The sequence below is a fragment of the Aulonocara stuartgranti genome (genome assembly GCF_965226115.1).
Source record: "Aulonocara stuartgranti genome assembly, chromosome: 7".
Taxonomy (NCBI): domain Eukaryota; kingdom Metazoa; phylum Chordata; class Actinopteri; order Cichliformes; family Cichlidae; genus Aulonocara; species Aulonocara stuartgranti.
The window spans coordinates 66172036-66194029 of record NC_138945.1 but is presented as its reverse complement, the minus strand read 5'-3'; the positions used below and the strand labels follow the sequence as shown (position 1 = coordinate 66194029).

Genomic DNA, 21994 nt, shown 5'->3' with positions numbered 1-21994 from the left:
AGCGCACCACCACACACTTCAAGTGCTTCATAAGTCACAACTGTGACGAATTTATTTCGCTCAAAGTCCAAAGATTGGTTTTTGTATATTATTTCTTCAACACCATTTATCATAGACATTGTCAGCCTATTGCTGATGTTACATACATAGATATAGATCAAAGTGTTCAGTATTAAATCAGTTATTTTTAAACTCTAATCAAAGAAATAAATGTTACATTTTTGATTTTTTTTAATCAAAGGAAGCTCATTTTAAAATGTTACATCAATTTCAATATAACATTTTAGGTATTTGAAATTTCAAAATGCTATTTTCCCCCAACAAAACATTTTTCTCTTTCTTTAAATCTCACATTTTTATGTATTTCAGCAGCATTACCACCACATTCCCACCTTTCAGTCGGGGTTCAGCCTTGTAGCACCAGCTCAACAGCTGCTACTCAATTTAGCCCAGTGGAAATCTTTTTACAACAATGTAAAAGCAATTTCAAAATCATACCAAGCTGTACAGTAACTAAATAAATGAAAGGACTTAAGACGGTTTATAAAACGTACAACAGCATTAAACCAGCTAAACAGGGTTGGGGGGGGCGGGGGGGGGGGGGGGGGGTTGTTTATTGCTGAGCATCACAAGTCAAGATCCAGTGGCAGTAATATTAATCATCATTTGAAGCTCTGATAAGCTAAACAATCAATATAGAATATTTATAAAAGCAAATGTTTATTTGTTTAAATATAGAAAGTGAGAGAAGGCTCATTTAAAATAACATTGTTTTCAGTCTAGCTTCAGAGTGCACAGCGCCACCACTGTCATGTAATGTAATAAAAGCTTTCATTAGAAAAATGGAAATACAATTATTTGGGGAATAAAATTAACAATTTTTGGAATGAATAAAATTTAAAAAAATTTGCACATAAGTTATTGCAGAAATTTGAATAATTCAATTTTACATATTTTTTCATGTCAAACTAGCTTACAGCTGTGTATTAATTATTGAATACTTGGAGTCTATAGTAAGAAAGAACTTCAATGCGAACTACAATGAGATTTGCATGAAAGGTTTCCACTCTCTTAACACTCCAAGCTCTTGATAGTTAAATCTTTTAAACCCACAATGGTTGTTTTTTTATATGGGAACTGGTTTGTGCACCTCTAGTCCTGAAGTGCAAGAGCTTTCTGCATCAGACGATGGGTCAGAGGAGAGTTTGGCCTCACGGCATCGCGCTCTGCCAGAAGACATCTGGGGAAATTCAGCACAAGACAGTGCAAAGACATGAACACAGATTCAAAGAGACTGCAGGCTGAGAGGCTAAGCTGATCAATAATGAAAGTATAACATGCTGTACAGACATGGATGTCAGTTACATAATAGGAGCATGAAAGCAGCTCGTGCTCTGTATGCAGATGGAAAGCAGTTAAAGAAAATCGGAGTGGACAGCAATCGCAACAAAACTATGTTGGAATTTCAGTGTTTCAGTGAATGAAAGATGGGGTTTTATTTCCCCTCGCACAATCTTCCGGCATATTCCCATGCAAAAACACACTGATACTGGGGGGAAAACACCCCAAAGCATGAAGCCTGAAATCCCTGCTGCTCCTTACCTTCCCAGCTTCTGGTGGTGCTTATTCTCCGATTTCATCGCAGCATGAATAAGCAGCTGATTAAACAGATCCCTCTGAAAACAACAATACACAAACACATTATTAGACACAAACCTCTTTCAGTTGTAAAAGGACATTCTGCATTTTGTGTTAGATTGTGTTACATTTTATGTAACCTGTGATGCCTTAGAGAACGGTTCTCAGAACAAAAATAACATAAAAGAGTTCATTATTCATACACTGGTGCACTGCACTCCACATGTTCACACGGTCTGGTATGTTCATAGATAGAAAGACTGCAGCTTTTCTGCACAACACTCCTAACCTCTGACCTGTTTTTACAGCATCAAGGATTTCACTTTTGCTCAAGAAAACAAAGTATGAGCAATGATATCCAAAGATAGTAAAGCCTCGAGGCTTAAACATTTTCAGCAGTTCACTAGGAGAGCTGCAGTTTGAAATGATTTTCTTTAACAGTTAATAAATTCTTTGAGACTTACCTGTGCATCACTGCCACCTATGTCTACCATGTGATAGCGTAAAGGGTATAGTAGCTCCACAGTTTGACCGTAGTTACCCTGGTTGTACTCCAGCATAGCCTGGCACATTGGTATCCCTATAGTCCCGGCCAGCTGATGCTGCTGATTGTCTCCTGGATCCCTGTGCAAGAAAAACACGGTTTTAAAAAAAGGAAACAACTTTTCTTATAAAAAGGAGCCAAAGATACAGAGTAACAAGTTAAAAACTGTTAATGCTGCATCTCAAAGAAGGCATCAGCATTAAATATTTTGTGAGAGTAGAAATCCAGGGATCTGGTTTGTCTTGCAAAAAGAAAATGAAAGCAAACATAAAGAACACATTCTGGAAAAAGACACTCTGTGGCTAGTTAGTTTATTTCTACATTTTTTGCTGACTTGTAAAGACACAGGAATATTTCCCTCTCCTTTATCTTTTGTGGTAGTTTCCCTTGTGGCAGGCTCTCCATGTGTGATAGCATATTGGTGTCTAAGTCTGCCTTCCTCACACAAATGGAGACGAACTGAACAGAAGCGAGCTCAGTGAAGTGCATCTAATATTATGTGAATTTAAACACTTGTTATGTCACTGTAAGTGCATTAAAAGCTTCAAGAAGTGTGAGTCCATCTGCAATGACTTCAGAGAATGACTCTCTTAGATTTGTCTTTGGAAAAAAAAAAGTGCTGCTGTTGCACTTATCCAAACTTCTGCGGCCCAGTCTCCTCCCTACAGCAGTCAATCTAGAGGGAAAGCTGCAAAGACCTCTGAGAAGGATTCACTTCACTGTCCTTAAGCTTTCTCAGATTAGCAAATACTCTGAGTGACTGCCTCTGACTGTATAATTACCATATGGAAAAATATGGATTAGTTTAAACTATGCAATCCTCCAAAGACCCAGGTAATAAAAAGTAATATGCTAGATGTAATTGATGCATGCTGCGTTTGAACATGCATGCAGCTCGTCTAATACACTCAAAGTAAAGCTGCGATGAGGAGAAAATTACATTTTCTTACTTAACTCACTTTCAAAGAAATCCAACACGTCTTAAGTAATAGTGAAAGCACGACAGCTTTAAGGACTGGTTTTAAATGTGAGCTGTTCTGTGGTTTGTATGCTCGACGAAACGAAGAGCACAGGCCATTATAACCTCAGAGGCATCTGCTGCAGAGGGAAGCCCCTCTCTCTGACTGTATTCACACTCTATCTCACATCCTACGCTCAGTCTTGTCTCCATTTTACATAAGGCTTGTGTTGTTCTTATGTAAGCCTGACAGAGTGTTGAGGTGTGCAGTGAAGAGAAGAAATGGCACGAAACTTACTTCGCCAATTCCTGAAGGCCCTCCAGCAGACGCCGACTAGTCCCAGTCTCTTTAGCTCCCAGCGACACCATAAGGAAGTGAAGGTCATTAAACAAGGTCACGTGATCGTCAGTGTGAGGCCGAGTTACTTGGAGCAGCTCCTGCCAACGCTCCTTCACACACACTCCTGAAACATGCAGAAACACAAACACGCTAATACAGCTTGAAGGCTGCATAGTCAGCTGTAAAACAGAGCAGGAAGAAAATGTGGTCAGAGGTTCTGTTAATTACCTTAATTTCCAACAAAGCACTTTTGAGGTTCAAATTAATGAAGGATGGCAACTGAGATCATCTCACCTCATTAGCAGTTTCACTCAACACCATACTGTCTTAAATTATCTTAAATTATTTGTTCCAGTTGCCCATCAGCCCATTAGTAACACATTAGGAAATGTTGCAGCATTTTGCCAGCTGGCATCATTTTAAACATATTCTATGAGCACAAAAAAAAAATGCATTACTCCTGAATTTTAATCAGAGTGTGATGAGTGTCTGAGATGTATTTTTAGCATGCAGTTTGTTCTATATCTTACCGTCCATTTCCAATCTGTAAAGTAATGAGCAGGCATCTACAATGTCCAACATGGCTCCCGAGGCCTTGCAACGCCTGAAAACCTTAGTTGAACACAACACACTGTCATCACCATTCATTCTAATCACCAAAGGACATACAGACGTTTACATGCACTCGTCATGGGCATGAATGTCATGGTCATTTTGCTCTTTGTTCTTTTTCCAGGGTTTAACTAATTGTAGAGCATACATCTTTAAGGACTATAAAAAACAAGAACTGGGCCACATACATACATATACAGTATATAACTAATATTTGGTTAAATGTCACTTAATAAACCAGTTTCAAAGTGTGTTTAGGATCACTGACCCAATTGTGTATCCAAGTTTCAGCTGTCTAGCTGTTGACTTGAGGTAAAGAAGAAGTTGGAGGTAGTCCTTTAGTATCAACTGCAGGAAAACAGCCCCAGAGCTTGATGCTACCCCCACCTTGACTGACAGCTGGTAGCCTATTCTAACCTTTACTTCTCCAAACTTTCCTCGTCATTGTGGTCGAACAGCTCAATCTTTGTCTTGTCTGACCATAAAACTTTTCTCCACAAGGCTTGCCTCTGTGGGTTCAGTTCAGTTGTGCTTGAACTTTGCAGCAGGGGCTTTGTTTCTCGGTTCATAGCGATGCTTCACTGTGAACGCTCAGCCTGGTGTTCCAGCAGCTTCCTGTTCATGGCAGGATTTTTGATAGTTTGAGTCTTCTTCTAGACCTTAGCAAAGCTGTGACATACCTGAATAACTTTTACTTATGTACAATAGTTTTGAAGTTTGATGATCTTAGAATTTCCAGTTGTTTAGAAATGGCTCAGAGAGACCTTTCCAACTTGTGTGAATCTACACAAGTTCCTTGGACTTTCCCATTGCTCTGAGCATTGATCGATTCAGCGCGTGATGTCGAGCAAATAATTTGTATGCTGTAAGTTAACAGGTCTTCACCTTGTCAAATTACCAGACAATGTACGACCTTCAGTACCCCTTATTAATAGACTTAAGTGAGTGTATTTTTTTTTGACAACTTTATTTATAATTTTCCAATATGACAAAAGTACAGAAAAATATAACTCGAATTGTGATTACAAACACTGCCATTGTGAAACTGGTTACGCCAGTGGCAAACCAGTTGGATGCAGGAAAATGTGTAATCTATGGGCACATACAAAAAAACAAAAAAAAAAAAAAGTACTATCACGTGAACAAGGCAAAAAAAACAAAAACAAACGAACAGAAAAAAAACAAAAAACAAAACCCACCAAAGAAAACAAAACAAACAAAAATAGAATAAAATAAATACATAAATAAAAGGGGGGGGGGGGGGGGGGCTGCATTGTGCGCAGTTCTGCAAACACCTCTTAAGTGAGTGTATTTAAATATTTGAGCCTGTACGTATGATTCTGACCTTTGATGGATTAGAAAAAAATCTAAACTAAAATCCAACTTTTAAGCCAAATTCTTGTTTTTAAATATTTAAAGGTGTATCCACCTAACACTTCAAAGAAAGTCAGCCAAGAATTACCATGACATTCGTGTCCATGATGACTGTACACAACGTCTGACCACGTTGTGTACAGTTCAGAGAAATTAAGTAAAGAAAAGAAAAAAACGAGATGCTGAACTTTGCTGATGTGAATTTCAGAATTTCTTTTGCGTTCAAACTTTTAGCTGAGAAGTATTATTCTAAAGGTGCAGGACATCAAAGAGATGTACTTTCAAATTGTCTCTCTTATTTTTGGAGTATCACGAAATATAATCCGCTTTGGCTGTTGACACTGAAATGAGTGTGGGTGGTTCCTTGGCTCTGACATATGAATATGGATTTGACTTTCATTTTTGTTCACGCTTACCTTCTTGACTCACAACGAGCACATCAAACTGCATTAGTCTGCGTCTCTTGTGCAGTGTTGTGCAGTGGCGTATGCGTGACTCTGGAAGTTACTAAGAGTATGTACTCAGACAGCTATAGTATTAAAGTTTAGATGCAAACTTTCAACAGAAACCAACCTGAGTGTCGTATATTTGCAGAGCAGCTTCGTGTTGCCTCTGTGGAGGAGGTGAGGAAGACAAATTTGAATAACTTGAGTACTGAGAAATAGGCAACGTGGATAAATTGAGTTGCCCAAATGCAAACACAAATTAATCTTACAATATAATCAACCCCAGGCTTCAAATTACCTATGGGAGACAATATCATAAATACATTCTCCACAAACACTGTGACTGCCAGCTTTCCGCTTGGCTGAAAAACCCATTATCATCTTTACCTTCTCGATGAAAAATAGAGCCCAGTGCCAATAGTTATGACTGGCCAGCATGTCAGTTACCTGGAATTAAACATTACAGAGTTCAAATACTTTTCCCGGGGCTATTTGGATATGTAATATAATTCAGTCGTCTATGGAACAGATTACTTGTATGTGATTAATCAAAAACAGAAAAGAACAAAGTCATCGTACCTCCCAGTCTTTCTCTCTACTTTCCATGAACTTCAAGCCTTTGTCCAACTCTGCCTTCATCTCACAAACATGGGCTACAGAGTGGACTGACCAAGCATCGTCGGGAGTTAGAGCGAGCCCCTTCACAAGAGAGTTTGCAGTTTTGAAGCAAGAAGAAGCGATGAACGTGTTGATAAGTAACTAGATCTAAAATGACCAATCCAAAATAACTGCATTCTAAACACTCAACATGATGCTCCCCAATCTTTTCAGCGACCCTCATATCATACTTTGTATGCATTACACGCTGAGTTTTGAAGGGTCTGCTGTTTATTCCTGTAGGTCTTTGACAGCAAATTACTTGCAGAGTTGAACTAACGAAATCAGAAAAGGGACCGAGAGTCCAAAACCCCCTGCTACAATAATGGCAACAGCTTGAATAACAGCAGAGAAGAAAATCTCACCTCCATGGCTACTTTCTCAGCCTGGTCATAGAAACGAGTTTCCAGGAGACCAAAGGAATATAGTCCATTCAGGTAGCTGAGAGCAGGTATGTGCACACGTACGTACACACAAAAACAAAGTAAACAAATAAATTTTAAAAAAAAGATCTAATATGGCTCATTTCAGACAGTGAATTTACAAACGAGCTGCACCAATGCACAGCATACTGGAAATATTTATATTATTTCAAACTTTGAATCATGCAAAGCTACTCTGGCAGAGTGAAAGAACATCCTAACAGTTTGAAAGCATACATGCACACTTTAAACAAAAATACTAAGCACTGCACAACTACTTACTGTAAACAAGCCTCATTAGCTTACATGCTGTATGTTTTGCAGGTATGCATCCATACTGTCCCAATGCATGGCATCAATGTTTAGATTGACAAACAAAAAAAATCTCTGGTGACATTAAGCCGTCTTTTGTACCTGGACAAAGGCATGTGTGGTTTCCAGTGGGGAAGCACCCTGGCCACTGAGTCCCTCATTTGCATTTGGGCTCCCATGTAGAAATAAGCATCATGTGCAAACTTGAGGGCCAACATATCAGTTGGGTGGTCTAGCAGAATATCTTCCCATGCCTCACAGGCTTTCGGAAAATTTCTGCAAGACAAATGTGTCGGTTTAAAAAAGAAAAAAAGAGCGAGTTCAGGGAACGTTGATCGGTACCTGGAGAATCACAAATGTCAATATGCTTTGTGAGCAGATTAGAGGGACTTGGAAAGTATCGCAAAGACAATGCTGAGAGCCAAAATGGCTCCTCGATATTACAGTATAGCTGACTATACCCCGGGGAAATAAGACAATGAATATAAAATTCAAATATTACTTGCTGGACTGTGACTGAAATTTTACAGAAGAGCTTGGCAGACAATCTGTAGTAAGAGAGTGTATCACGTAAGGCCAGGCAAATAACTTAGGGAATGAATATCACCTGATAAAAAATTAATAAAAAAAACACTTGTACTTCTGTGTTATGTATAAAAAACACAAGTTCAACCTATTTCTTCTGGCTCAATGAAACTCATTTCGACTCAGACTTCAACTACAGACCCCAGTGACAGATAAGATTAAATATGTAAGAGTCTCTCTTAGCATACAACTCTGAGAATGATTAAGTTACTTCATTTTAAAGTCATTACATCAGGATTTTGTACAGATTTATAACAGAAATATTTTTGATAGCGTTAAATAATTAACCCTTAAAATAATTTTGATAAAACCAGTTTTGTGCACATAAAAAAAAAAAAAAAAAAACTGTTGCAGTGTGCAGGGCTCTTGGATAAGGGACGCTAAAACTAACCACATTTTATGCTTTTAAAAAATAAGTGTTTGTGTGCTGTCAATTATTGAGGTTTTTGTTTGATTGATTTTACATTTGTTATGCATTTCAATCATAAACATGCTTTTCAATCAGTTTCCTGTGAATTCACAACCACTTTGAACATTTAGAGAATTGGGTTTGCTGACTGATACAGGTTTCATATCGTCATCATGGGTTTATTGAGGCCTTCTGAGCAGGAAAACATTCAAAGATAAATTTGGCTCAAACACAACCCAATGAAGCACGAGCTGCTTTGTGATTGCGTCTCCTGCTGTGGCGGTCTGGCTCTGGACCTTACCCGTGTGAGAAGAGCTCCATGGCTTTGACATGGAGTCTCTCTCTGGAAGTTATGTCCTGGCTGTTGGCAAGTTCCACCGTCCTCCTCACAGCACTTGACAGACGCTCATCCAGCCTGGTGGAGCTTGTTGTTGCCACTAGCTCCAGGCCTGTACTTATCACATGCCCCATAACTACAGGAAAAACAAATAACAGCTGTCTTTTCTTTCTGGAGGTTTCTGCAGCTGCAGTTCTCATGGGGAACGAATCACATGCACTTGTAAAGTTTTGCCTTTGGACTTAAGTAAAATATTACAGGAGCTTCTTGGTTCCATTTCTGTTTATTTGCAGCATGAGATGAAGAATAAGAGTTGTTTAACTCCACTGTATGCCCCTGATACGAATAAGTGCAAGCAGCCAGCATTTTAAAGGGTGTCTATTGTCAGCAATGGTAAACTTGGAAGACCTCAAATTGTTTTTCTTATGTAACCAGACATTAGGATCAATCAATTCAATCAACGTGTGTGTTTACAGCAGCTAAACTAAAAAGCAGCTTGCAAGTTCTGAGGAGAATCAATAAGTGTTGAACTTGCACAAAGGAGGGTAGAGTCATTTGCATGAACAACAACTAAATGCTTGATCAGAGCTCAAACTGACAGCTGACAACTGAGGCCTCCCAGCTACACATAACACTGAAATAATCTGAAGTGACTGACCTCTAACATGTTTATTTAAAGAGTAGTAGCCACATTTAATTGTTTTTCCTTGCAGCGTATAAACTAATCAGACATCTCAGGGTTTCTTTAGTCTTATTTTGTTGTTTTCCTTATTTCCATATTTATCAGAAGCATAGTTAACCCCACATTTAGTTACCAAAATTTGGGTCAGCTGCCTGGACAGCAGAAATGCATCCTTCAATTCCTCCCAAGCTGTCATCGTTCCTCCACTTCACGTACTGGGGGGTTAAAACACAATTTAGATCTTAAACAGCCTGAAACACCCACGGTGTGCAAACTGCGTGTGCATGTGGAACAGGTGTTTTCGGGTGTTAAGTAGGCTACCTGCGTGAGTATGGCGTCATACATTTTACAAGCCTCATTACTGCTGGTGGACAATGTAAGCCCCTCCGCCCTCCATGCCTGCAAGAAACGGGAACATAATGGTGCAGACGTTAATGCTGGGTTTCAGTGTGTAAGCCGTTTGCATGACAAACATGCTGTTGTCTCGTCGGCTTGAGCAACCTGAGGTTAAAGATTCATCGAGTAAAGGCAGCCAATTTCATTTCAGTGTTACCCAGAGCCTAAATAAATCTACTTGTTATTGTAAAAGTTCCGGACACTTATCAACAGTGGACATGTAACTTATCGAGGTTTGCCTGCTTTATGCCCCTGCATGAATATTTTTCTGTAAACTAACAGTTTTATCCTTTTTTCACTTTAAATATACATATCTCAATAATACAAACTATGTTTCTCAATCCTTACTGCCACTTAGTTATTGCAACAAATAAATCCTTCTTTAAAGTTTCTTTCTCTCTCCGAGTCACTGACCTGGCAGTCCCTGAAGCTTGAGGAAATCATTTCGAAATCTTCAGCTTCTCCACCTACACGGAAAAAAAAACAAAAACCTGCTGGTGGGTCAACTTCTCGGTCAATAAAAAAAGAAAAACGGGCCGGAAGTTTGTCCCTCCGTTGACACTCTTTCAAAATAAGTGCACGAGTAGCGTTTAGAAAGTCTACGTCAGAATGTTTTCCGAAAGCATGCGCTTTATTTTGTTAACTGACCTGCTATTTACGAGTCCACAAGATTATTTAATGTTAAAAACATTTTCCCCACATTCCGTTTGCTTTACTTAAAGAACCTGCTGTCGTTATCGGTTATGGAGGAGAAACTATCCTCGGTGGCTACAAGAATTATCAGACGGGGAGTCTTAATAATGTTGTAGGATTTATCTTGGCTTTTGCTTGAGAAATTAAATTTTTCACAGATGACAGGACCATTCAACAGGCAGGGGGCATCAAACGTATTAAATGTACAATTCTGGGTTTTTGATGTCTGACACCAAGGCACTAAAAATCTATTTTCCCCACCTCTGCTGAGAAGATTACATTTCAGCCCCCACCCTCTTTATTCTCCCTCATGCAAGTCCCCCAATTTCATGGAAGCGCAGCAAAAAAATATCAGGTAATTTTAAGATGCCTGGGTTCCATCACAGTGCCCGCTACAGCTTCTTTGGCAAGTTAAAAGGCAGGTAGAAGTTAAGATTGAAGTTAAATGCGTTTCAAAATATACTGGAAAAGCACAGATAATACCATATGAACAGTATTCTACTACTTCTTTAAATCTATGCAGTCCCACCACATTATATAGCCTGCCTATTTGCATTTAGGAATTAATTCCTTTCTGCTACTGTACTTTGTGTTCTCGGTAGAAAGCCTCCGCTAATCCTTTATTAAGCCTGGGCTTGTAATGAAAGCAGAGAAAAAGTCACAGTAACATCTCAGGCTGGCTAAGGTGGAATGAAAGGTTTAAAAATAATAATCTCTTGCTCATAACTATAAGACATTCAATTAAAAAGTTTGATTTTAGAGGACAAACACGTAAAAGAATTGCATCGTTTATTGCCGTCTTCAGCATACATCCAACACCCCTATGAATTTTAGCTACATGAAGCATTTACATTACAAGTCGTTTGTCGACAGAGTAGTTTTAAAAATTAGGATTCACTTTCTTTACATATGATACAATTTGCACAGGTTAATAAATATCAATACAATCATGTCAACCTTGGAACACACAATCTAAAACAACAGCCCATAAAATTGTGTAATATTCACAGCTCCAAACAAGTCATAAATATAGCCTCTGACATTTCTACACTGTAAAACAGTGCCCACCTGGATTTGTACAATTGGCAAAGAGGCCTACTAGTCCGCCAAGGATGTCCAACGGATAAACCAAACCAATATTCTCATTCAATGTAGCTTGTGCAGTTCTTTAGGGTCCCATTTATGTGTAGTTTGGGGACCTGCTGTAGAAAAGTGTTGTTTTAAAAAAAGAGCTCCAGTGGAACACACAGATGTGATTATTGGATACCTCAAAAAAATCTAAACAAAAAAAAAAAAAACTTACGTTTATAGAATGGAAATGAAAAGGCATCTTTTTCAAAGCTAAAGTATTAACACTGCAGTATATAGTTGTGTAGTGTTCTCTCTTCCCCACAGTAAGTCCTCCCATACTAACAACAGTAACATCAGGTCGTTAGTAACATCCCATTGTTAATACAGTCTATCCTGAGGATTGTTTCTACTGTTTAACAAAGCAGGAACCAAAATGTGAACAAATACTTGTAAACGTTAACGGTCAGTGTGATACACAGCCAATGAGAGCTCACAGAGAGGCCCATCATCATCATCAACTCATGTGAAATGCTTAAATATTTGCATCCAAGTCTTCTATGTGCCTGAAGCCATAATTCCTGACATGCAGCGGCATGTATGCGAGATACAAAAGAGATATGCGAGATAATGAGATTCTGGGCACTCTCCTGTGAATACAAATAAAATTAAAACAAAACCATTTTTTTTAACTGTTAAAAGCAAAACATGGTAATAAATACATAAACATGGACATATTTAATGGATTCATAGTGGTGACAGACTCTGCAGGGGGAAAGGAAAGAAAACAACAACAACCCCGGAGCGGTTTATGATGCATTTGTGGTTTCTGAAGGATGCTGATGTGAGTTTGTCACTAGGGAGAAAAAAAGGCAGCTTCAGCAGAGTCCGTTCTACAGTCGGACTGAAAAGAGCGAGCTAGGAGACCTTGCTCTGACATTTAAAACACACCTCTGCAGCACTAAGACCGAGGACCCTCATCTACTGAAAATGGGACTCGATTATACCCCCTCCCATTTTTGTTTTTACAATTCCTGTACATCAGCAGGACCAATCTTTATTCTTCCCTTTAAATAGTGGAGAACAAAGTCTTTAAACGCTCTCCTAACCCCCCGCCACAATTTTCAAGGTTGAGATGTTAAAGTTGTGAATATACACACCACGTCTCCACCCACAGACTGAGACAGCAAGCATAACTGCAAAGTGATTAACATGTACTGCCTTTGGGCAGGGGATATGTAAACGCTGCAGACTGCTCCAACATCACAGGCAGCCGTAGTGTACATATTATGTTGTTGGGGTTCTTCACACATTCGCTGCTCTAGATGTGACAGTTTTAGGCCAAATGCCTGTGTCAAAGTTCAGCAGATATATCCACATCAAAGACGCCCACGTGAGACTGAGACCGCCTACGAGCAGTCGAAAACTTGAAATGATTCCCCTCACATCAAGCCCAGTTGAGGTTAAAGCCTTTAGAGAGCATAACAGCCTCCAGGTCCTTGTCTTCCTCCTTCTCTCGAAGTCTCTGCTCCTCCAGGAGAGCAACCAGGGCATCTCGTTGCTCCACCACTTCCAACATCTCATTCAGGATCTGCTTCTCCTCAGCCAGTTCCTTCTCAGATTTCAGGTGGTCTGAAAGAAGCCCGTGCAAATTTGAAAACAAAGAGACGTTATGCAGATATGAACGCTGGGAGCTCATTTGTATAGCCCGTCAGCTAATTTGCATTCGAGCGTTCACCTTCCACGGCCATCCGTTCCCTGAGTTCCTGCTGCAGTCGGCTCTGTCTGTCCTCCAGCTCCAACTCTCTGGCACTTGGGGACAGAAAGTAAGAAGGGAGACTGGCTAAGTTAGTGTCACTAATGAGCTATAGCTTTCGACATCTACATTATTCATCAGACTATTCATTTATCTATGTAGCATTTCATTAAAGAATATACTATCTGGCTGGAAAAAAAGATGGGCTATTAATCTAAAAGCTTTTGGTAAGCAATGATGAGATGATACTGGATAATTTAAGGGCCAAAATTAAAGCAGTAAAGTTGGTTTTCCTACATTTTTCTAAATGTATTGAAAAAGCGGTCACATATCAGCAGATGAAAAATAAGTGACTTCATAGCAGGGGAATCAACATCACACTCATAATATTACTATTTATAAAAGAAGGAGGTAATAAATCTCTGCTTCTGTCAAGAGAAACATAACTTATAAACCTTAAGAAAGACATTATATTACATATTTAGGCATTTATGATATTACACTTATAAAGTAATCTGACGCTGGAATGCATTTTGATCACCTGGCAACCTTCGGGAAGACTGGCAACTGCAACTTTTGGTTTCTTTAACCCAACTTAAGGGTAAAAATAAACATTTATGACAACATATGTGCAACTGGACTCATTCACTTTATAGATGCATCTTGTTAACCTATGAAAATGAGATGCTAACTTAGCACACCACCCTCTCATCCATGCACGGTCACTTCTGAAAAGAAGGATCCCTTTAAAACTGTAGTTCCCGAACCAGCTGGTGAGAATACAGTGACGTGGTCTGTTATTTACAAACCTATAATTCTTACTCAGGCTTGATTTGTTTATTATTCTGGTCACTGCTCTGAAGTTTCTCACCAACTACTGAAAACTATCAGAGTCCAAGGAATTCAAGAATCATCGCGATCGATGATGTCTGGTCATGGCCCTGTTGTATTATCCACTTACTATAAATCACTTTATAAGACGTACCCTTAAAATTAACCACTGAATTCACCTCATCTCAGCCAACTACTGACATTTTCTAAAGATCAGTTTTCCATCTGTACAGTGCACATTAGTGAAATTTGCCATCATACATGTACCTACATAAAAAGAAGAAGCTAACATATGAACCAGTGACAACCAAGTTTTGCATCTTGGACATTAAAAGGATCCAATCAGCTAACACATTTGGGGTTTTTTCCAGTGCACCTTTAAAGGGATGTACTTACAATATCATGAGTTCGGACTCGTAGCGGACTAGGGCATTTTTCTCCTGCACCAGCTTGAACCACTCTTGCATTAGTTTAGGATCGTCTTTCTTACCCATACCTGGATGGAAGGAGGAAGCACAGAGCAGCAGTGAGACTCCAGGTGGCTGCGGCACGACACTCATGTCACAGAGACGAGGACTGACACAGGCAATGCAATGACAGCCAAGCCAGGATGTCCTTACAGAGGGATGGTGAGGTGGAAGAATGGATTCGACATCGACGTGATTGGCCGTGCCATACCTAACGATGGCACTCAGAAGGTGAGGAGGAGCTACAGGACTCAAATTTGGCATGTGTGCACATAGAAACACACACAATCCACATACAAACACATACAGACAATACCTGTTGTTGTGAAGCTGAGAGTTTGTGTTACCCAGTTTGGTCCTTTCGACAGACGTAGCTACTTTCTGAGCAACTCCTATATGTTTTTTTGCAAGTGTGAGTAATAATAAAAAATTCACAAGTCTACCAATCAATAGCTAAGATATTAGAGAGAAATAAATCCAAGGACCTATGGAAATATTTCATCTTCCCCTGTCCACATATTGACCGACCAGCTGAAATGAAATCCTTTCAGATCCTATTCATGCTCGGTGGTTTTATGGGTACAAAATAGGTGTGAATTATTCTGCAGTCTTTACATATTCAATAACGTACTGAAGTGTTATAGGAGGACTTATCACTGAGACCAGTAGAGAAGTTCCCTCTATTCATCCTGCCACAGAGACGAGCATATTTAGTGCTGCTGGCATCATGCATTGCAGTCAGAGCGCAGAGCAGCTGCACACTTCTCCTGCAGTCCCACTTGACTATGCAGAGAAGACCAGTGTATGGGGCATGCTTAGGGAAGGTCTGCTGCTGGGGCGATGCACCCTTTCATTTATCTGACTGCAGCAGGTGGAGCCAAGCGGTCTTGATGAAACACCAGAAGGCGAACCTTGATGCAGCGTGACATACTTAGCTGGGGAAGAGGAGGCTCTTGCACAACGAAAAGAAAAAACATTGTACACACATAAATAGCATGGCTGTGGTCTCGGGCACTGGCTGCTGCTAATTGACAGACAAGGGACAGAGAGAGAGGCAGAGGTGGAGGAGAGCTGCTCACACTTAGAGCAATGCAACATGAGAAGACAAAAACACGAAGCCTGATTTACCAGACCTATTCTACAATGGGAGCTTTTCTTCTTCCTTAACTACTTCTGTCTGTTCCACTGACACCACCCTTCAGCCAAGGCTCCCATCACAAAAGAAACAAGGACAAAAACAACATGCCTTTCTTTTTGGGGGGGATTTTTTTCTCTTCACATGGATTGAAAGCTTCACTGACCGAACCACGTGGCCCACTCATTTTTAAGACTTACATAAGGCTGGAATTTTACAACAAATCATCACACCATGCAAGTTTCTTGCTGACAGGCCAGTCAGGTGTCAGGTGGTCATTGCTCAGTTTGAACATTTTATGATTGCATGACATTGTAAAGATTTTATCAAAGGATAAGCCAGAAAATCCAACCAAAACATGCTGCTGATTAGAGTCACGCTGTGGCTGAGTAGTTACTAAGTTACTGCAGTAGTACTTAGATGGTCTAAACTTTCTACATTATTGTATTAAAATAGGTTGAAAGGTGATTTCTTTATTTAAAAATGAAAAATGCACCACAGTCTTCAATATTCTGTTTTTCTGATATGGCATTTTCTGAAAATGAGCATTACACAGGAAAGACATAATCCATTACGGCTAGCAAAGAAGTATGCTAAGCTAAATCTTGATATTAAATTACTCCCACAGTAAAACACCTGTTCAGGACTTGAGGGACCCCCCTAGTAGGAGCAGAGATGTGTTCTGGTAAACTATCCACAATGATATACAGCGGTCCCTCGTTTATCGCAGGAGTTACGTTCTAAAAATAACCCGTGACAGGTGAAATCCACGAAGTAGCCAACTTTATTTTTTTACAATTATTATAGATGTTTTAAGGCTGTAAAACCCTTCACTACACACTTTATACACTTTTCTGAGACAGGCGTGGACCTTTTCACACTTTTCTCTCTTGTTTAAACTCTCACAGTTCAAACCTTCGTAGAAAAATAAGTCCAGTATTAAAGAAAGAAACCAACCGCGGTTGCCTTTGATGTTGCAAAACGTTTCATCGACATCGTTGCGTTTGTTGGGGAGAAAACAAACATACCGTACGGCACTCCAGAGACACGCTGCTAGCGATCGAAGATTTATGTACATTTGATAAGCTGAACGCGTTCTGTACTGTACAGGAGACACGGCACGAGATTGATTGACAATGGTCTACAGCCAATCAGGACGCAGAAGACAATACGCTGGAAAAAAACAACAAAAAACAAACATGCAAAATTGAACCCAAAAAATCTGTAAAACAGCGAGGCTTCGAAAAGTGCACGGCGTTACAGCGAGGGACCACTGTATACTTCTAACAAAATTATTTTTCCCCAACATCAGCTTCAGCGTGATGAGCTCCTTCATATTCTGGAGAAACCTACTGAGCCTAATGTCACACAAACAGTTAGGAAAAGCTGGGAGGACAAAGGGGGGGGGACCAACGACGTAGCCCATTTCTGGAGATCCTTACGCTTGCAGGTAACCTGCCACAACTGGCGGCAGATGCAGCGAGGTTATGTTACCTTCAGGGGAACAGCAGGGGCAGAAGGAGAGCGGTCTTCGGCGAGGCATCCCCACAAAGGGCTCAACTTCCACAAGACAGAGGGGAAAGAGCGTGAGGGAGTGACGCAGGTGGGCACATTAGGAGGGGGAGGTAAGAAACAGTAAGAATGGAGGAAATAATGTGGGAGGAAAAAAAAAACAGACATGACAGAGGCAAAGAGAAGAGGACAAAGAGGGTGCAGGAGGAAGGGGAAGGAGAGGTTTGAGGTGAGGAAGAAAATATCAAAGAGAAAAATCAACAGGGGACAGGAGCACTGCGATAGGGAGCAGACAAATCACCTAGAGAGAGGAGGTGGGAAGAGATCAGCTGTGTGGTGTGAGAAATGAAAAATATGGGATAAAATAAGAACAGAAAACAAGAGGGGGGAAATCTAGAGCATAGAAGAGAAAATAATCCTGTTTGATCTTGCAAGTGTAGTTCTTCTCATGATCTTTCAATTAGGTAAAAGCACCCTATATCTGTGCGCTACACACCACGCACATAGCCAGTGGTTATATATAAATGATTTATTCCCATTATAAAACTCATTACTGCTCATTAATCCATCCCACTCGCAGACGCAGATAATGGCTTCATCTTTAAAGTGCTGCTTCTTGTACACGCTACATGTTTAGACCACCCTGCGTAATTTGTTGCCGGTTTGGCGACTTCTGAAGTTTAGCTTCTTCTCAAGTGCAAATTAGGATTTTTTTCTTCTTCTTATTTGCATCCACTAAAAAGATTTTCTCAAAACGTAAGATTACAGATAGGCGTTTATTAAGTAACTTCCACTAAAATATAGACTAGAAAATATGTGTAATGTAAGGCACATTTCACTTAAAATGGAGCAAATATGCAGGATCTTCTATAGTAAGGGCTCATACTCGAGTAAAAAAAAAAAAAGATTTTTCAGGTTGGAAGGTGAGGAGGCGTGAGAATGAAATGCTCAATACGTGCTACAAGGGACTATCACAGAAAAGAAGGAAAAATTGCAACTTAAAAAGACCGAGGCCCTAATAAAATGTTTATGGCTTCCCCAAATCATCCAAATGTGCTTATGGATTGTGTCGTTTGTTCAATGAATCTTCATCTATGCTCATAATTATTAAAGTTGATTATTACATTTCTAAGTAAAGTTAATAAAAATAGCAGAAAGAAGAAGGGGGAAATTACCTGGCTTTAATATTAGATTTTTCCTCTTTTGTTTTTTCCTTGCAGGTCTCATCTGCTAGCACAAACCGTATAAGCCACTATTCAGTGTAAGCGCCACAGTTCTTCATCACCCACCAAACACGATAAGCAGGACGGAGGACTAATGGAAAATTATCAGGAAGCTAAAAGTGTTTTTTTGTGACACATCCAGCCCAAAACATTCAACAAACCCAAAACAGTTTCAGGTTCATACATTTGAATTAGCTCAGAAAGAACAAATAAAACCAGCTGGATTGGAAGTGATGAAACACCATGCCTCCTGTTAGACTTCTGGGCAACCAATTAGAAGGGGAAACTCGGACGCTTGCAGAGTGACCTTTGTGCCAAAACAAAATGACTCTGCACAATCTTCTTTTTGATGAGTGCCGACAACCAGCGACACAAAAGCACAGAGAAGCCCTGCATAAAGAAATGCTCATTTTTCTCCCTCGTGCTGAGAAACTCCATTTATGCTAAATAACTAAAAATCAAACACGTGTTTCTCACAAACCGAATTCACAGCAGACGTGAGGTGAAAAAGATGCATTCCTCTCATACTCGAGTCTAAAGGAGAACAGTGGACACGACGAGACCTTTCAGCCAGACACAGTCAACGCGTTAAACAGTTTTCCAGCCGCAGCTTATACACAGCGGCTAATGTTTTAAGATTACAGCACTACCCATTAGTGCACACACACATACACACACACACAAACACTTTGGGGAGTTATGCAACTGAGCAGGTATGAGAAAGATTGCTGGGACTACAGTGCAGAACTACAGCAGGACAGAGTTCTGAGGCGAAGCTAAGAGCCAGGCTAGGAGTTTAGTATTAGTCAAACCAGGGTGGGTCACAGGTTACACATGTGTGTGGTCGGCAGGTGTCCGAGGTTTGTCCATCTTCCATCACACTCTAGCTCCAATGTGCAAGATCGGAACATGACTAGATGAGATGAGTTGACTCAAAAGTGTCACAAACGCGATATCTTTAGATGTAATGTGACAGTTGACAATAAAAACACAGAAATAAGACACAGATTTTTTTTTTTTTAATATCTTTCTTGAAATACAAGGCTGGGATTTCTTTTCTCTTATTGTTAAAATTAGGAAAGCCAAAGCTCTTTCAGTTCATCTACAAACTGCGTTGCTTCAAACATGTTTTCCTTCCAGCTAATGGTGTAAAAGAGGACAACTGACAAAGATCGATTTAGAAATTTGCACTAGAAATGAAAATAGAGACCCTGTGCATGCAATATTACGAATCTCACATGTACCAATTAAAAAAAGAGATGATTTACTGAAAAAAGGTCATTAGTTTAAAACAAATACAGACATTAATCTGTTTTACAGTTGTCCTGTATGTCTCCCATAAAAATAACACTGAATATATCGATGTAGGAATATGAGAAGACAGCAGGATCAGTGCATTGGTGGTTTTGGTCTTCTCATGAACAGAATATTCAACGTTCCCAGCCTTTAAGTAGAACTCTGTACTTTTCTCGGTTCCCCATCTCAGCTGGCCTGCTGCTACTCGCCAGGATTTTATTTGATGAACAGTATATTATTCTATCTGCTAAATTAAACGTTTTAATGAATATGCAACAGAAGACCAGAACTTTAATGTGCAGCAAAAGCATGAATGCATACTGCTGCTCTAATATCACTCTTTGCATTGCGTCGCCGTTTGCATCAGTGCTGCACCAAACAGTCTACGTGCAGCAGAGTGACAAATAAAAGTTACTTATTAATTCGTTCATTCATCATTCATAAGTTTATAGAGATCAAAGACAATCTTAAGAGAACAGCACGAGGCCAAGTGTCTGATCTCCGTTTGATGTAAAGAGTGTCTGAACTACAAACCCAGTAAAGGAGAAAGCGAGGGGAGGGAGGGAGGGTAAAGGAGCAGAGAGCATCGCAGTGGCTTAAAGCCAGCCAGCCAATCACGGCGGATATGAGGGGTACAAAGCTCAAGTAGTAACAGGGAGGAGGAAGGACAGATTGGGTTAGCCATTAGGTTAGTTTTAAAGCGACAGATGTGAAATACATACCGCCCAGATGCAAGTCCAGGATTTCACTGTAATTAGAATCTCCCCAATAGTCTACAACGACAGGGATATATTAGAGATAGGAGTTACTTAACACAGCCCCAAACTAGGCACACAAACACGCACACACTGAAATCTCCAACAAAAGCAAGTCATGCATGTTCTCTGAAACATACAGACACACACAGAGTCCATCAGTACTCACCACAATTCAAATGCAGTCATTTTGTGCAACAGAATATTTCCAATGATGATAATAAAAGACTGCTGCATAGATTTGGTGTGTTGCCGTTTGCTGGGCTATTCTGCATATTTGCTCTGTTTTGTGTGTGTGTGTGTGTGTGTGTGTGTGTGTGTGTGTGTGTGTGTGTGTGTGTGTGTGTGTGTGTGTGTGTGTGTGTGTGTGTGTGTGTGTGTCGACGTGTTGAGGAAATTGCTTCATTTTTATGTGTATTGATTTGAGCAGAAAAGAAGAACTAGCAGATAAGCTGTTGTGCATTCCGAAAGCAGCAAAAAAATAAGTAAATTGAAAAAAAGATAAGACAAGATCTCAAGAAATATCTGTATCAAGTCATCCAACCACAGCAAATATTTGCAGAAATGATTCCAATAACAAAGTTGTCGGGCTGCAAACCAATCCGAATTTGATTTCTTACATTCTGATTGCATTTAGGAAATCTAACGTGATCCGAGTATTGACTGGAGAGGCGGTGAGAGAGACGAAACACATCCAGAATGAGCAGACACCAATCTATGTCGGGGAGGGGGACACACGCATTCTCCTCGTTTGCATGCAGCTTGGACTGATGATGGCAGACACGTTATGAACGAACACATATCGACATGTTCGGAGATGGAGAACTGTTGCAGTGTGTCACCACAGATGGACCCTACGTAACAGTTTCATGTGTGGTTAATTAAAAGGAAAGGGAGAAAAAAAATTAAGAAAACTACAGTAAAATCTGATACCTGATCTTCTTTTGTGCTGTTTGGGTAATGTACAAGTACCTTTATACAATCCTTTAAGAGAGTAGAGTATTAACACGTTAAAACATACTCAAACAGCAAACTGGATAAACAGCCGATGGTAAAGTAAAACAGTCATTTGGTCGGCGAGAAAAGGGACCGACTGAAATTAATGCTCCGCGTGTCTAGATGCATGCATTTGCATGATTAAAGTTTTCATTTCATTCCATTAACTTCACCATAAAGTGCACTAGGCTGGAATATCATTTCAGTGCTGCAAAGTCAACCTTCGTACTTTATCCTCATGCAAATCTACATCATGTAAATATTATATTATTACTACTGAGCACAATTCATGCTTAGAAAAAATTGTGCTGCTCTCAAAGAAATTATTTATTTCTCATTTCGGAAGTATATCGTCTGTGATAGTCCCTTGTCAGAAACAATTCGGGATTATTACTTTGGAGAAATAAATGTGTTTTTCCTGCATACGAAATCATGTGCTGAATTATGCTTCGGCACAAGTGAATAAATGGTAAACGCACACAGTGATTTCAGCACAATCAAATGAGCGCAGAGGGACAGGTTTGCTGAGTTACGTAACCCTGACGGTTGT

The 21994-nt window shown here is 39.9% G+C and overlaps 2 protein-coding genes across 7 annotated transcripts in view; both read right to left on the bottom strand.

The window, feature by feature from the left end:
• Window positions 1–23: 23 nt before the first annotated feature.
• Window positions 24–10272, bottom strand: ttc38 (tetratricopeptide repeat domain 38). The gene is made up of 14 exons (XM_082542821.1): window positions 10127–10272; window positions 9638–9715; window positions 9450–9531; window positions 8599–8770; window positions 7406–7579; window positions 6935–7010; window positions 6492–6611; window positions 6300–6359; window positions 6040–6078; window positions 4011–4092; window positions 3439–3604; window positions 2103–2262; window positions 1603–1676; window positions 24–1240 (listed from the first exon to the last, which is right to left on the bottom strand). The coding sequence occupies exons 1-14, from the start codon at window positions 10154–10156 to the stop codon at window positions 1153–1155; spliced, it is 1401 nt and encodes a 466-aa protein (XP_082398947.1). The 5' UTR covers window positions 10157–10272; the 3' UTR covers window positions 24–1152.
• A 905-nt stretch (window positions 10273–11177) lies between these two features.
• Window positions 11178–21994, bottom strand: part of mical3a (microtubule associated monooxygenase, calponin and LIM domain containing 3a) — a 79470-nt gene continuing 68653 nt past the window's right edge. For 5 of the 6 annotated variants that reach the window (XM_082542555.1, XM_082542556.1, XM_082542557.1 and 2 more), the window contains 4 exons: window positions 20416–20466; window positions 14457–14556; window positions 13212–13285; window positions 11178–13105 (listed from right to left, as the gene is read on the bottom strand). In XM_082542555.1, coding sequence (XP_082398681.1) covers window positions 12921–13105; window positions 13212–13285; window positions 14457–14556; window positions 20416–20466 — 410 coding nt within the window. In that variant the 3' untranslated portion in view covers window positions 11178–12920. Of the gene's footprint in view, window positions 13106–13211; window positions 13286–14456; window positions 14557–20415; window positions 20467–21381; window positions 21433–21994 lie in introns of all 6 variants that reach the window. The other variant, XM_082542560.1, reaches the window with a different exon arrangement.